Below are 17,359 nucleotides of genomic sequence, written 5' to 3'. Positions count from 1 at the left end.
CAGCCTCTTTTAAACTGTAACCGGTTAATTCTTCGGAACCGTATTGGTAGATATATCAGAGTATGAAATGTATAAAAAGTTCTCTTTTTATTTTAAGTTATGTATCGTACAATGGCATCTCTTTATTTACAAATTATTATTGCGGCTCAGATGTGCTTTTTACATCACTGTTTTAAACACTGCCACTCCAGGCAATGTGTTTGCCATTTTCACATTGCCTCTCCTCTTCAATGCCATTTCTTGTCATATCTGCTATCATTCTGCATGGCTTCTCCCGTAATGCACTCTGTGATCATTTCTTTGTTGGGAGCGCTTTATTAAGTCTAACTTGATTAAATTTGATATTCTAATATGTGGACACGAGCGTCCGGGGAAAACCCTGAAGAGTGTGTGAAATTAGGTTAGGATGTACCTGCCTGACGGAGGCGGCTGCACTCCCTGTCTCATTACAGTAAAAAGCGATTCTGTGAATGGCTGGCCGCGTGGAGGAAGAAGCACTATCTTTTATTAAGGCTGATGTGGGCTCTGCTTCCCGGCGGAATCGGTGAGGCCGTTCATCATTCAGAGGTGTCCTTGGGGAGAAGCGTGTGCGAAGGCTGGACTGGGAACAGTGTTGCGTTGCAGGAGCTTGTTACAGCCTATTGTGTCATCTGAGTTTCTGCAGTGAGAGGGCTGTTCTGGGGCCACCGGGTGCCTGAACTGGCCCATGTCCCACGAGTAACCCATGACTGAAAAAGGGCTGCAGTTGGCCCATTCTCAGCTCCTGCTATGGGCTGCTACGATTGGCCTGATGCTTGCTCATCCTCCCACTCGAGCCCGAGGGCCTGTTAAGGAGCTGACCCTGGCCCACCCTCTGGCTCTGCCCTGGGGGCCCAATGACCAGCCCACCCTCCCACTCAGATCACAGACCCACCGGAGGTCCACACTGACAGCTCCACCCCCATGCTGCCATGCTGCTGAGTCCAGGGAGAGTGTCCCAACTACAGCTGAAAGCAGCCAGAGACAGCAGCTCTCTGCGCTAAGTGAGATTCAACCGTATTATCCGTACCCCCCCCCCCTCTCTCTCTCTCTCCCTCTCTCTCTCGCTCTCTCTCTCTCTCTCACACACACACACACACACACACGCACTTACCGGCCTGCTCCAGGGCCGTCATGGTGGACTGCTCGATGAGGTCTCTCTCGATGAAGCTGCGGAAGTCCTCGCTGTAGACACTGAGGTCGGGCAGCTGGAAGGTGTAGATGGGCATCTCCAGGGGCAGCTGCTCGCTGCTGCACTCGCTGGCCACGTGCGAGCGCGCCAGGGACACGATGGCGGAGCTGGCGTGGGAGATGCCCCGAGAGAGGCGCTTCTCTGGGGAGGAGGGTGGCCGCAGGTCACATACACGGATAACAAAGAATGGGAAACAAGCAGGCTGTGTTTAACAAACCCGAGTCTTGGAAAAAACACACCTTTTCCTGCAAAAGAAAAATATTTATGAGGGAAGATTTTTTTCTGAGATTGACAGTTGTCTTTTAAAAACACACGGTCACTATTCAGCCAAGTGTGCCCTCATAACACCTTCACAATGCTTAACACCTTCACCTTCTCGCTGATATAGAGTAATAAAATAAATCATATTGTCAAATAAAACCATGTGTCTCCATATTTAAGCAGGGTAAGATACTCTGGCAAGGAGGTCTGTAACAGTCTGCACCATGCAGAGTAAAACACTTGGGAAATATTCATGACCTTATTGCGTTATTCCAAAACAACAGTGAAGTCAACCTGGCTCCAAGTGGCACAATTACAGGTATGTAAGAGTCCCCCAGGGCCTCCTTAAGGATCTACAAAAACATACACTGAATCTCCCTACAAGGGACTTGGGTGAGCTGTAATATCACCTTACAACACTGAATCTCAATACTATAACTCCAGCAAAATGGCACCAATCCAGTCATCACCAAGTAACTCCAACCACACAGTTATAGGTATGGCCAAATTGGTACAAATTATGACTGGCAGAACACCCCCCCCCAACACACACACACATACACAGGCACACACGCGCACTTGCACATGCACACACACCTTGACCGTTGTCCTCCTGCCTCTGTTGGCATGGCCGTTCGATCTTCCTCAGGTGCTGGGGCGTTGTGTCCCTCTCCGGCTGCCTGAAGTAGCGGCCCTCGTTGAAGACCCGCGGCAAGTTGGCCGTGTGCACCTGCCGCAGCTGCTCAAAGTCGCTCAGAGCGGCGCTCAGGTCCCAGTTCTTACCTGCGCGCACAATGCAGACACAGCACTGTCCCCTTTCTGACAGACAGACTTGTACTCGCTCACATGTAAAACCTGGCCCTCCCCTCTTTTTCCCCTGCGGATCCAGTTACCAACATGGCCGCTACCTGCCCTTGTATAATTACTACAGAGGAAGTGGAAAGGCTTTTTACAGGACAATGTAAACTGTCCTCTCAGTAAAATGGGATGGGGCAGTAAATCTGAGATTCAGTGCACATCCAGGGAGGGAGGAAGCTTGACTGCCTCACATAGGACCTGAGCTTCGTACATTAAAAATAAAATACGCTAATAATGAAATATTGAACTAGCGTCACAGGTATGACAGAACCTGTCTCGGCAATGTGCTGTCTAACATGGAGAATTAATGGAGGAGAGCACCTGATCTTGATCTAGAATGAGGAAGAGGAAGTAATAGAGGAGGAAGATGGAGAAGATGAAGATGTGGAGAAAGACGACAATGATGAAGAAGAAGAGGCGGAGGCGGAGGAGGAGGAGGGAGAGGAGCAGACGCAGGGGGACTGAGCGTCAGCTGCAGAGACAGGAGGCGATGGCTGGGTATGCTCCAGCTGTTTTCTCCCTGACAGATTCACAGTCCCCCAGGCTGCAAACACACAGCCAGACTCTCTCCTCTTCCTCGCCCCCCCCCCCCCCCCCCCCCCCCCCGGCCCCCCGAGCTTCCCCACTGTCCTTAAAACACCCTCCACCCTCTATCCCGCAGTCTCTCAGCTCTGTCCTCAAAACAGTCCTCACCTCCTCAAGGCCCAATCCCTGCGCCCTCCGAGTCTCACCTGTCAAACTAAACTCAGCCCCCCCCTCCTCCCCTGCAGTCTCTCACCCCTGTCTTAAAATATCGCCCCCCTTACCCAAACCCCTCAAACCCCTCCACCCAAGCCTGCAGACACACTACTGAGAATTCAAGCTTATCTACAACAATCATTCTGGCAAATTCACTGACTCCAATAGGTGTTGACGCTGCCCTAGAAACTGCACAGCAGTCACTGGCATCTGGAGAAATGAAATTTCTGCAGTGATGCATCCCGCGCCTGTTTCATAACGTTTCATCACAGGGTGCCAACGGCTCCTTGCAGGCTGAGTAAAGCTGTGGGCCTGTTGTGCACTGTCTGCCCTAGCCGCACTGTGTCTGGGAGGGTTACCACACTTCCACTCCGGCCACTGACAGATTGTACACACAGCAACAGTTTCCTGCGTGCTTCTGGGAATCACTTAAACGCCTAAAACCTCGAGATTCATCCAAGACCCTACAGCTGCAATAGATTTACAGTGCAAAGAAAAATCGCTTCCAAAATTCTGCAGATGAAGATTTTTTTTTTTTTGACTCTTGGGAAAATCTGGTTTCTCAATGGCTGTATTGGTACTCTGAACACAGAACCTTTCAACACAAATAATCCAAACTCAAATACTTTGAATGCAAATCGCCTACTATGTGGATTTCTCTGTCATTCAATCAGCAAATTTCAAGTTTAAAACAAATTAAGATTTAATTTGTGATGTGTGATGGATGCCATATTCTAAATATGTTGGAAGCTGAGCTTGAGTTTTAGTTCTGTTTTTATTTGTTCATCCATTAAATATAAACATACTGTAAGCAATGATTAAAACTGATGATGACAGTAGAAAATTGCTTTTCAAATGGTATATGGAGGAAAATTACATAGAAATTAAACAAAAGGCTGTGTAATAAAAATGAAAGCCTCGTTGTCTCAGCGTGTGGTTATGTCATTTTTATTACAACAGGCTTTCAGTGTGTTCACCGAGGTGCTCATCCTGAGAGTCTAAGTGCACTCTCCAAGGACACTTTGAGTCGTGCTTGGCTAGTCGGGCTTGAAACTCATTAAATGATTTAATCTAAATTAAATTATTTTGTTTAATTTACAAAATAAACTAAATTAAAGATTAGGAAAAAGAAAGTGATGCTCTGTGTTTAATTCCACTCCCTGGTCCTGATGTTAGCATGGCCACAGTTGCCATGGGCACCATGGAACATGTCCGTGACATGTCTATGGTAAGTGTCCTAACCCAACCATGCCCCCAACCCCCTGATGGTAGGGCTTTTTGGGCCTATCCAAAACCCACCTGAATACAGTGCTACAGTGTGAACATTTCTAGTGCAAATGCAAGTTCATTACTTCTTTTTGATGCATCAACCTCTGCCTTTGATCTGAAAGCTGTAGTAGGACTGCTTAAATGCCTTCCTAAAGCTGTTCTAAAGAGACTCCAGGTGCATCCTGATCGAAAAAACAACCCAAGATCAGTTTACACATTGATGATCCCTAAACCCACCATCTTCCAAGGAAAAGATAGTACTGACTGAGGATCATTGCTTGGAGGTAGGATGTATTTGCAGACACTTCACAGCAACTAAGCACTGTCAGAATCCCTCCTTTACCACAGTACTTGTCAGGGCTTGCTTGTGTTCTGTGGTGCCACTACCATTGGCCAGGCCATATGCAACACACATGCCAGCTAGTCAAGGAGCAAAAGTGGCAGTCCCCTTGGGACAGGAAAATCTTGACTTCTGAGCACGATGCTCAGAGGTGAAGTCTCAGCTCAGTCAGTTTGGCCCAGGGACAGTACAGTGAAAGGGGACTAGAGGATGGATCGAACACAGGAATGTTCTAATGAATTTCTAATGAATTCTGCTGATGCTAAGATGCTCTGACACATCCTCACAACCCCACGCAATCAATCAAGGAATCCCTGCCAGCAGCTTTCCTCAGAAACAACCAAGAAACAACCCAAATCATCACCACCCCCCCACCACCACCACCCCCGCCTGACATCTTCTCCCCACCCCACCAAGGCAGTTGCCTGTCCCAGGGCCAAATGTTCTTGAGATTCCCTGTGACATTTCATCCCGGAACACCAAGCTCTGGGACAGGAGGGGACAAATAAGCTGGAAGGTGGCACAGGAGTCATGAACTGGAGTTGGGCCAGCGTGTTGTCGGCCTGCATTCCGAACGACATCACCGAGAAACAACCAAGCTAATTCACGCCCTCCCTGCATGCAGTGCAGGGAATCACAGTAACGAACTTTCAGTTCCACAAACAGTGCTGTATGCATGAATGGCAAGGGTTTTGAAATGCATAGCAGGCCCAAATACCAACAGGACAACAAAAGGCCTATTTCACCCCATTACATTGTACCATTTTTGAGGCCTGCAGACACCAGCAGGTGGCAGAGTGGTTGGATGAAAACCCTTCTACAGGGCCATTTTGATTATTTTATTATAGCAGCATTGGGAGGCCTAGACACGAAGACCATGAAGTATCACATATGTCAGTCTATTCATGTGAAAATGTTCAATTTTCTGATTTTCTTACGTATATACTTATGGTTTCACAATGTGATTGAATCCTTGTTCATTTGGACTGAAATCATGGGATTTGTGTTTTTTACATCTAGGTCTGTTAACACCCGACCAACACTTTGTTGCTTATGCTACCAGATATGTTTGGCTGGAGGGTAGAGCTTGAGCTCTTGTCATAGGCATCTCAGACTACACAACTTCTTAAGGTCCTCACTGCATTCAGGCCAGATCCATTTCCGTTTCAGGGTAAGGACTTAGGGGATGTTATCTGGTCTGAACTCTATAATGATGTTTAGTTGATAACATAAGTTCACTCAGTCGCCTGTGGCTTGGGGTACACAGCTCGATCTCAAGCTCCACCTTGCAGTCAGACCCTCACAAACTCTCAACCTCACGCTTCCGTAAGTTTCTACTGTTTCTGTGTGCATCCATGGTGACTGAGCAATGTACAAAATGTCATACAGTTACATGGCCTGGACCAAAGGCTATCATATTTTAATTTGAACCCACCTCCCACAGATTGTGAGACATGTGTTTGATTATGAACATGATCACCATTCTGTTGCCCGACTGAGGACTGGAGAAAGCCTGCTTTTACCGCTTTCATCCTCATCGGCCCTGCTCGCTCCTGCTTATTACATAACCCTGCTGCTGAAATGCTGTTTGTTACATAACTGTACAGCCAAAAAAGGTTCAGAACTTCAAATGGATTTTACATCGCTATTCCTAGACCGTGTACTGCATGCGTGTGTTTTTGTATTATTTCAGAGAGGGGCTTTGCCGCACATGTACTAACAGCACTACTTCTTTCCTGAATGAGCTCCAGAGGATGGGCACAGGGCTCTGTAAGGGCAGCATATCCGTAATGCAGTCACGCAGGCGCCCAAACCACCAGCCAAGACTGGCACAGTGGAGGCGCTGCAAGGCCCTCCCACCGACACTCAGCCAACAGAGCTGACCTGCCCATCACTCTCTCTGACAATCACACACATCTCCTCTGTCCATCTTCCTCAAATTCTGCAGAGAACTGACTACAACAGCACTTATTTAAACACTTTTTGAAGAACATGCTTTTTTATAAAAAGCATAACACTGATTATTTTTTTTAAATGTTAGCTTTTTGCAATTACGTTTTGATGAGCTTGGTGACAGAGTAGTAAGGAGAAAGTAAACACATAATTTATTTACTGCATTTTTTTTTACAAAGGCTAAAAATTCACCAATGGGTTTACTGTGGATCAAAGAGAAATCTTTTTACTGTGGAAGCTGGATGAGAAGAGGCTTGTTTTTGACAGATTTATGCATTTTTCTCATAACATTGGACTCTAAAGTCTGCTCATTGGGCTAATGCTCTGAAATTAGAGTCTGCCTGTACTCTGATACGTTTGTCTGCTACATTCCTCCATCATATACACTCTTCAGTGGACAGTATAGACACTGTATTATGTAAATATGAAGACCACTGAAGAGCTCAAATGCAAGCTCTCAAAAAGGCCGCAGAGGTCACAGATGGCGGTCAGACTGTGTTTGCCTAACAGTAATCCATATCCTTTCCGGCCTGCCTCCCTGGCCAATCATCTCATCAGATGCAAATCAAGAGATCATATGAGCTAAAGTAGCAAGAGCCACAGGAGTGAGAAAAAATCACAGACAAACAGAAAATAGGGTGGATTACATCTGAGGACTGATGGTAAGATTTAGACAACAAAGCCCCTCCACCCACTCGTGCCCAAAACTGAGGAGGAGGCACCTTGAGAGTCACACTGATGGTGGAGACTGGTCTGTCAGAGTCTAACCCCAATCCCCTGATCCCTTGCACCTTGCCATGCAGGCAGCAGGGCGGCGCCATCCCACGGTGGCTCTTACCTTCCAGCAGGTCTCGTGCCAGACCCGGTTCAGCCCCTGTGGACCGAACAAAGTCGGACAGGACCGCGTCCATGTCCAGAGTCATGGGGTCGCGTGGGTGCGCTGCCCAGCCTGCAGCGTAGGGCTCCGTGGTCGCCAGCCTTCACGCTGCCATCTGCAGGAAGGGCAGAGAGACAGGAAGTCAGCGCCGCCGCTTCCTCCAGCGTAAACAGATTCATTAAACATGCCATTGTCCAACTGCTCATTTCTTCTTATGTCTTACATCATAGATGCAGCAGCCAGTCACACAGTACAACTCAACCAAAAATAGAAAAATATAACTGGTACACACTGTGCCATTTCAATCCATATATCTGGAAGCTGTTGTAATGAATGTTACTGATCCTCGCCATTCCTCTGATGAAAGAATTGAACATTATTTTGTCTACATATGGAGTGATAATGTAGGGTTGACCATGCTTAAAACATTTTTCATATCTGACTTTTTGTAAATGTCTTGGTATGTCTTTTTTTATCAGCAATGACAAAATGTACATCACAAACTTTTGCGGGCAACAAAGAAGAAGGCTTGTTTCACACTAAGCAGTGGCTTCTGACCATAGCACAACTGTGACTTCACAAGATCAGGACTAGCAGATGCATGTGATATGTATATATGTACTATATGTAGTCATAAAATAAAAATTTGTGCATTTCCTGTATTTATGCATCCTTTCCATGTATGATATAATGTGTGGTATCTTCTATGATGTTGCAGGTGAGCGAGGCTTTCTGACCACTAGCGTACACTACTGCAGGTTGATAAACAGACTCCTTGTTATCCTCACTCTGAAAGCTTTAATTCCTGCCTTATTTGCATGCCTCCTGGGGCACTTAGTGGTTTAGCACAGTGGACATCAGTGCTTTATGAAGCTGAGGGATGTTTTGCTCTTAAAGCCAATGACTGCTCAGCCACAGTCCTGTGGCAGTGTCCCAGCCTTTCTGTATGCCTGTTCTCTGATTACAGACCACATTCCCACCGCTTATTAACCTCGACCGGAGCATTAGAGAGAGTGCTCTTTCCTGCCCGAGTCACTTAGATATTTTAACGATTCCGTGCAAAGCGCGGTTTTTAATGATTATGGTGTGTTAGAGTCATTCTTGCTGTTAAAGCGTGGGCTGCTTTCATGCCAGCAGCACAAAAGGCCATGCACTGGGTTGGGCTGAGGCAGTACTACACCATATATATACACTACATATTGGTCTTTCATGGCTGAAATTTAATTATTAATGTATCTGTTTCAAAGCTGTCTGACAAACTAATTTCTAATTAATCCCCCTTGATGATTCATAATGTTTCTGTTGTATTCCAACCTGTTGAAATGTTTTAAACAGACTAGGTTGCCATGGGAGACGTGCCAATGAAAAAATCTACACAAATTGTTCATGAACAATTCTTTTCATTCCATAAGCACACTTATGAAACCAAACCTACAGGATCATTACAAGAAAGGAGGTAAAATATACATCTCCCGACCCCCATTTTTGCATGTAAACATGAGTATTTGTCATTTTTTACCCCTGGAGAAGAGGACCATGATCATGGCATCATGCCAACAGTATAGGGCTTGTTTTATCTCTTTTTATCTCTACCTCAAGAGGAAAACATACAGTGCAGAGCCAGGCAACGTTCTGAACCAATCAGAGGTCCCGGTGGAATATTACAACTGACAGAACTCTCTGCTGGGCAGAACTCCTGTCCTGAAACGCCTCCTCCAGATGGAAGTCGCTCCCACAGAGGTCAGCTAGGGGGAACGCGGCGGCGTACTCGATCCTTCATCTCATTGCCTGCCCTGAATCCACCCAACATGGACAGAGAAAGTGCTACTTTATGTTGACAGGAGGCAGCTCTGTCCCAAGGACCGCTGACTGTGGGCGAAACCTCTCGTACGAAAATTCATGGGTGCATTAGTCTGAATCACGGCTCACGGCAACCCTAAAGCAGGCGGAAGGGCTTCATATACAGGCTCCATTCTCAGCAGTGTATGCAGTAGTGGAATGTTGTATTCGTAGGTATCAGGCCTGTGCTTTAGTTCACATCTCAAATTCAGTAAAACATATACTGTAGACAAAAAACTCTCCCATCTACAGGCTAACATCAGTTCTGTACAAACTCTGTGTTGGTCCAGAAGAAATATTTTGCTTTATAGGCAAAAAGTTCTTTATTGTCTGCATAATTCATTAGAAGTTCTGCAGTTGTAAATATCAGCCCAATTTTGTTGACCTACATACTGCACATCTTTTGCATATCTGACAATAAAAAATGGAAGCACTCTGGCCACTATTGGCAGGGCCTACACTATATTTTACTTAAAGCCCTTTGGTGACTGTAGGATTACAATGGGCTTGAAGCTTTTTAAACTTTTCGACCAGATTCAGTATAATCTTTTTCTTGAAAATTGAGACATACATTTTTCCCGAACTTTTCAGATCCAGTTAAATGAAAAACTTCTATTGTGTAATTTTGACTTACCAAGACCATTCATTCCATTGTCCCCCCCCCCCACCTCCCTCCACAATCTCAGTGTCATATTAAAGCTCATTATAGGCAATGGCATGTCTAGGGTCTTTGACCTTTGTTTGAATCTGAAATACCTGCGTGGTGGAGTGGGAGGCAGTAGGGCCTGCCATCCCCTTGTTTACCAGTTCAATTCCCAGGTAGGCTACTGCGGTTACATCCTTGAGCAAGGAACTTAACCAAGATTGCCTCAGTAAATATCCAGCTGTATAAATGGATGACCTGTGAAACTTGGAAACTATGTAAGTTGCTCTGGATAAGAGCTTATGCTAAGTGAACATAATGTAGTCAGACAGCACCCCGATATCTGCTATGCAGATCACTCTGGCTTAATGTTTTTCAGCATGAAACCTCCATCGCTTTAGAACACCACAGAGAGGGAAAATCTAATCCCATGATGGCTGTTTACGTAAAAAAGCCCTTTAAGGACACGAGAATTACAAAAAGACTTCAAACTCCAAAAGAGCAGGCACTTGTAGGACCTAGAAAAAGGGTGAGGTTTTTAAATCAGACTTGTAATCATCACTGTAATTTCAGAGGTATGCTCCACAGCATTTTACTATGGGCATTGACTGTGTTTTAATCATCCAGATGAGAAACTTCATTCCAGGTGGTCTTCCTCAGGCAGTAGGAACACACTTCTGAGAAAAAGTAATAACACTAGGCCAAGTCTGACTAGTATGCCACTTGTATGTGCTGTTTGGGTGCCTGTTTTAACAAGCTGAGGGAAGAATGAGAGAGGTAAAGGGAGTGTATCCTGTCTGTATTTCCTCAGCATACAGGATTCAAGGATGCAAAGCAGCTCTGTCATTCTGTGAAGCCACTGAACACAGCGATGAGAGAGAACTGAAAAAGTGGTGGAACCATCGTGTATTCAGTGACTCACATATTTGAATAAATCATAGTGGTTTGCTACAATAAGCAAAGTCTTGATTGGTTCCTGCAAGTCAGTGCATGGCATCTCCACAAATTATTTGGTTCTTGAAGCCTTACTCTCCCATCGCTAATAAAAACCTGAGTGGTAGGTTATTTGAGGGGGGACAAACTTGACCCTCAAGAATAATGAGTCAACAGCTGACCTACTGAACATGGTCATGCCAAGATATCACTCCACTGTGAAGTTGTACTTCCAGCATGCATGCTGATGTAACGTAGTAAAACAGATGACTGACACAAAACACAAGAGCGAGCAATCACTGAAAATATTAAAAAGTGGGAAATTAAAACCTGACAATTATTACTCTTAATTTGCTTGGCAATTGGAATCATCAAGAGCTACTTGCCCATCTTAAATGCTACATATTTTGAATTTATACAGCAGGGCATTTACTAAAATAACTGAGGTTATGTATATTTCTCAATGATTCATAAACAATCCCACACCAAGGTATGGAACCTGCAACCCTCTGGTTACTCCTCCTGCATTGTGCTGCACGAAGAGTTGGTAGGCTGTTCGTTTTTATTCAGTCTAGTGGCCAAAAGAGAGGCATTATGCAATGTGTTACAGCATAGCACAGAGAATCACCGCAGTGTAGAAATGATCAATAATTACACATCCTGCTCTCCTCATTCACCACACAAAGGCGTTACTGATGTTAATGTGGCCTTCATCACAGCTTCTAGCACATATTGACCAGTCAGGTCCCCCTTAAAATGCACACACACACACACACACACATACGCACCCACAGGCATGGGCAATGAGGAGAGATGCCTCATTTTCCCAGCCCCTTCCCTTCAGACTGCACCTGTCCAAAAGAACCTCTGCAATCATTGGCTAAAGACTTTTTCAAATGGTTCCAAAATTTTAAAAAAAGCCCATTTGTCAATTTTAAAACAGATTAAGGGGCTTTAATTGTTTTAGTTATGGCACTGGAGACTTCTGAACTCCTAAGGAACAACATTAAGCATTTTATCACAGAATGAGGCCTTTATGGTTGAATATAAAATAAATAGCACTATTAAATTTCTCATTACTGTTCAGGGACTCTGCTGAACGTGTTCTGCAATACAGATCTGACTCTGAGGGCTTATTACTCCCTGTAACACAAAGAGGGTGCCACAGGTTAGATGGATTAACCATACAAATTAAATATCCTTCATCTCAGCCATCACACAACATACATCAGCCATTCTATGCAGCAAAGACATAGCTTACAAGCACAAGATGAGTTTTTCTTTCTTAGCAAGCACATATCTTTCTCCCTGATCATCCTTCCTCCTCTCCCATGAAAGGAGAAGCTTGTGCAACAGTGGTAAAGGAGCTGAGCTCATAGCTCAGAGACTGCAGGTTCAATTCCCCTGTTGTACCCTTGAGCAAGCCACTTTAAAAAAAAGGTTCAGTAAATAACCAGATGGACACTCTTCACTGCATTCAACAATTGCCCATAACTCACAATTCAATTACATGGGTTACTTTTTTCTTCATAAATATATATTTGCAAAGTTCATATACATATCTATGTATATGACAATTATATTACACTTGTATTTATGTCTTGGTGAAAGGCACAGGTTCGTAAAAATCTAAGATAGACAATTTGCCCTGGTGTCTGCAGAAATGCAGCACAGAAATGGTGTGCTATGTTAAAATCAGGGCCAATGGGTGAGAGGATGATATTCTTACTGTCCGTATTCTTCACTGTGGGTTCTGCGCCAGCCTTCGTGTGTGCATGCTGGGGTTAGATGCTGCGCTGGTCACTTTAGTCCATAGCCTCGCAGGTGAGAGAGGGACGATCAGGAAGACACTGGCTAAGAGGCCTGGAAAATCAAGAACAAGAAAAGAGCCTAGACCATATACCTCTTTCACAATATACCTCTTCCACAGCTAAGACATGCACCATCAGAAATCTCTCGCAGTTCTTTCTGAGGACGACCTACTGGAGAACCCCTCCCTTACAAATTGAGTCCGAGAACTGCAGGGAGACCTTGCAGCCTTTACTTGCATGAAGAACTGCAGAAAATCAAATGAACATCATGTGAGAGTGAGGATGTAAAAGCAGCATCGACATTCAGGCTTCTTTTGCTGCTGGATACCCGACCATGCACTCACACAAAAACGCACACGTACACACACGGAAAGGTGGAGGAAGCTCCAGAGCCAAGCCGAAAGGCACATGGCTCTCAGAGCAACGGGGAAAGGGGAGCATCTGAACCACACTAACCAGCCTTACAAGGCCTGGCTCATTACTGTACTGTACATCCAACCTCTCCCATCTTCCCCATGCCTCACGTTTCTCATATAACTGCCCTCGCTGCCTTTTAACATTTTAAGAGATTTACCCCCTGCAATGATAGCATTTAAATGGTATTTAACAGAGGAGCTGTGCCCATTACTGCAGCTACAATCGAGGCAAAAATAAACAGAGGAAAAGTGTGTCATGGCAACCTAGGCCTATTATAGTCACGCGGACAGAATATTTTTTGTGGATGGCCTCCACAGTATGCTGGTGATGTGTAGGTGCTGTGGGAGAGTGCTGTGTCTCTAGGCTGTCGTTTTGAGGTTAGAGGTTACAGAGCAATTTGCTCTCCGATGATCTCTCTCCAAAACAGGGCAAAAAGCCACACACATACACACACACACACACACGCGTGCGCATACAGTACAATCCACACATGCAAACAGACACAAAGGCAAACACACAGACACAGTCATGCTCCACATGGACACACACATAGGTACATACAGACCCATACATGCGCACACACTCACACAAAACAACACACACTCACACACAGTGTTGTTTACTGCCCACGCTCCATTGACCTCTGCTCTCTCTCCTTGCAGTTCTACAGTATTTATGAGCTCACATTCACCGGCAGTAAAAGACAGGCAGATATAAGCACTGCCACTTCATTGCCAGCTCCTTCACAAAAAATAAGCAGCACCGTAACACTTCACTGTTAAATATAGCGTGCATTTCTGTGTACATATACCCCATCTTCTGTAATTTTGCACATACAATACAGTTTAATCAAATCATTTGCAAGAATGGTGATGCTACATACAGCACGCAAGTAAAGTGAGTGAGCTATACATGTTAGCAGAACATCACAATGTCATCTAACTGGATATGTTCGTGACAATGGTGCCACGATCGGCTGTGTCACTTTAGTGCTCTCTCACAGTTTGTTTTGGTTTGTGTGTCCCATGCTGAGTGGAAATTTATTTGTTGTTGTCACTTTGATTCTGATATGTTCACTAGTATCTTCTCTAAGTGGCTGCTGACAAAATGAAGTGCATTTTTTTTAAATACTGAAATTTTGTCCAAATTCATATACAATAAGCTTTGCTTCTGTATTTCCTGCCACATAAAAGGATGCTGTGTTTTATTTTTACTTGAGAGGCAATGGAAAAAGGCCAGACTGCAAGTTTTATCACTCTGAAGAAAAAGGTTCCAGGCGCCTGGGAAAGGCAGCGGCAATCACAGCAAACACACAACACCGCTCTCGCTCTAGCTGGGCAAGAACTGTCTGTGGAGAGGAAAACAGGGCGCAATCCTGACACACACTAAAGGAAACAATGCTTTAACAAAAGCTGAAAAGGCTTTACTTTAATGAGGGCTTTTTGTATTCAGAGGAACTCAGATCAACTCTACAGCTTGTCACAGTTTACGGACTCAAAGGAGCCAGTGACGATCAGAAAGATTTTGGTGATGAAATGGACCTCTGTAAATTGATGGATAGAAAATAAAAATGAAAGATTTTGTGCATTAAATTAGTTTCATCTTTCACAAAAACTTGCAATAATCCACCATCTTTTCTAAAGAATGTGGATCTGTCATTTGGAAACATTTTCTGTTAAATTTCTTTTTCATCCATCCGAGTAAAAAACAAGATTCAGTCTAACAATCCTGATTTAATCCCCATGGACACACAACCAACTTTGAGTTGAAACTTCTGCACAAATTTTTTGTCAAAGTTGTTTTCCAGGTTTTCCAGCTGGCTGACTCCCATCTCAGCATTCAGAGAGCATAGCTACACCACAAACAAGGCCTGGGGCAAACAGCACCCTCTCTTAATTGAAGTCCAGGGGCTTCTGGGGTTCTGCTGTGTTGCTCTCTTAAATAATGACACACATGCTGACACTCTTCTGGTTGAGCGCCTCGTTGAGGTGAGTGGGCCGAGCTGGAGCCTGACAGTGGCTGAATGTTATTGACCACAGTCCATTAGTGTAACTTCCCATTCGTGTCGCGGTGAGCAAAGTGAGACGTATCTGAACTGCAGACCTACTTGCAGGTATTTGGGTCCATGTGCTCTGTGGTCACTGGGAGTGTCTAATAGTGGTAAACAGTCAAGGGGCACTTTGAAGTACTGGCAACAGGAAATAAAAAACAATGACAAAAGGATATGGAGTAAGATACAGCAGTTAAGTCTCACAGTGATTTTTGGCACTCAATCAGTGCATTCTGTGTTTCAAGACCTAACAAGTCTGGGAGCCAGACAGGAAACCCCAAAGTTAAGAGTGCAAAAAGACTTGATTCTGGTGTTTTTAATCCTAAGGTTTTGGCTACAGCACCAAATGTGCAAGCATGTAGCAAATTCAGTGTGAAAACCAGTGGTTACATAGCTGTCAAAAATTGTTCCTCAGAAACTCAGGTCAAAGGCAAAAACAACATAGGTGACAAAAAAAGACTCAAGTGACCTATTATTGTGGACATCTCAAATGACCGCAGGCAAAAACCTGGTTGAATCTAAGAGGTCTGAAAGAGTGACTGCTTTAGGACAATGACAACGCTTGGACCATCCCAGCTGCAGCACTGTACAGGGATCAAGGAGCTCACCTGCAAAGGGACATTCAGTCCCTTTTCACTTCGTATTCAAAATATATACGTAAACACACAGCTTGGCCAGGTGAGACACTTTTCCCAGCGTCAAAGGAGTCTCCTCTTGCTGACTCAGAGTGAACCTGTCCAACTCAGCAGAATCCACCTCGCTGCACTGGTTAAACCACCATCTGCCCTCCTACCTCTGCTGTCTCTAGAGAGACAGAGACTGCAGACAACAGGGCAAATAGCACCTGGTGCCTAGGATCCAGTCTCAGGCCATCAATGCTCTTTTCGAGTGGTACACCTTGAATTTAGCGAGAAGGATTTTACCTAGATGCCTAATCCCATGCAGACAGCTTCTTTGGAAGGTACAGTCAACAGCCCGCCAGTCAATGATAACCATTAAGTGGGAAAAGTAGCAGAGAGGTCCCCCAAAAAAGCCAGTTTAATCTAGGACACATTTGGTTAGCAATGAAAAAGCTCCACACTCAGGGAGAAGAGAAGCCTGATGATCCTGACATGGCCAGAGCTGCACATCCAGTCTCTCTGTGGGAGAGGGCACTGGAGGGGAGCTTCAGGACACTGAGTTTCTTCTGGAAAGATTCCTCAAGTGTTAGAGAGGAGGGGATTTGGGGAACTGAGGCATGACCGAGTGGTGCTTTAAACTTTAATGTGAGACCATGCTGTGCAAAATTTTTCATGTGAAGCGTGTGATAGCCCTTCTGATGACAGGACTACCTGAGAGAACACAGGTTTATATCCTAACGGTTCATTTCATGTTTCATGTTCATGTTTTTTCATCAACGGTCATTTATTTCATCTACTGCCTTGATGATATGTTCTCTTTTATATGTGGAATAAAGTGCCCTTTGGTAATACAGCATGTGTAAATAAAGAGAGCTTGTTTGGAAACCATGAGGCCATATGACTGTAACTCGATGAAGCACATGAACAATGCCAGCTTTCCAGTGTTTGCTGTGGCTTCTCAGATAATTAGGATGAGTGTCTTCCAAAATACTCTCTGCCAAAGGTCCAGCCAAAAGCCTCCTCTGTAGCAAAGAAACAAAATCCTGACCAGATCCCTGCTAAACCCTCTACAGCAGGCCCTGCTTCAACCACTATCAAAATGGCAACTTTTGAAAAACAACCCTGAAACCAACAGCAGGGATTAAAGGAGAACTTTCAGGCACCCGGTTTCTCAGCAAAAAACGCACCGTAATCGTCTGTGCTAATGACGCTGCTGGTTATCTTAATGCAATAATAATTAGTACTTTCTGCATTTGTGGATGTTGTTTTCACCTCTAATTAGCATGGCAGTTTTCTCACCAATCCCTTTTTAATCTGCACCTCAGAACACGCTCCATTAACCATCCCAAAGCTTGTTTAATTCCAGCACCCCTGTTCCATTTTTAGCAGTAACACAACTTGGGCTTTATACTTGTTACTGATTTCACTCTTTTAAGTGTGGGACAGTTGTCCATTAACTCACTGTAGATGGTGAGAATAACTGTGTTGGGTTCTCTTCAAAACTGGAATAATAGCTGATATTCTGCAGTGGCTGACAAAA

General features: G+C 44.7%; 1 protein-coding gene across 1 annotated transcript in view; it reads right to left on the bottom strand.

Moving 5' to 3' along the window:
* Positions 1 to 17,359, bottom strand: part of LOC118788151 (OTU domain-containing protein 7A-like) — a 61,899-nt gene that overhangs the window by 18,354 nt on the left and 26,186 nt on the right. The window contains exons 3-6 of the mRNA XM_036544041.1: positions 12,651 to 12,784; positions 7,468 to 7,621; positions 2,069 to 2,254; positions 1,133 to 1,351 (exon numbers count right to left, since the gene is read on the bottom strand). Of these exons, the coding sequence (XP_036399934.1) occupies positions 1,133 to 1,351; positions 2,069 to 2,254; positions 7,468 to 7,552 (490 nt within the window). The 5' untranslated portion in view covers positions 7,553 to 7,621; positions 12,651 to 12,784. The remainder of the gene's footprint in view (positions 1 to 1,132; positions 1,352 to 2,068; positions 2,255 to 7,467; positions 7,622 to 12,650; positions 12,785 to 17,359) is intronic.

Source organism: Megalops cyprinoides, chromosome 13, assembly GCF_013368585.1.
Source record: "Megalops cyprinoides isolate fMegCyp1 chromosome 13, fMegCyp1.pri, whole genome shotgun sequence".
NCBI classification, from domain to species: Eukaryota; Metazoa; Chordata; class Actinopteri; order Elopiformes; family Megalopidae; genus Megalops; species Megalops cyprinoides.
The sequence above is the reverse complement of the archived record's forward strand: the minus strand, read 5'-3'. Positions and strand labels throughout refer to the sequence as shown.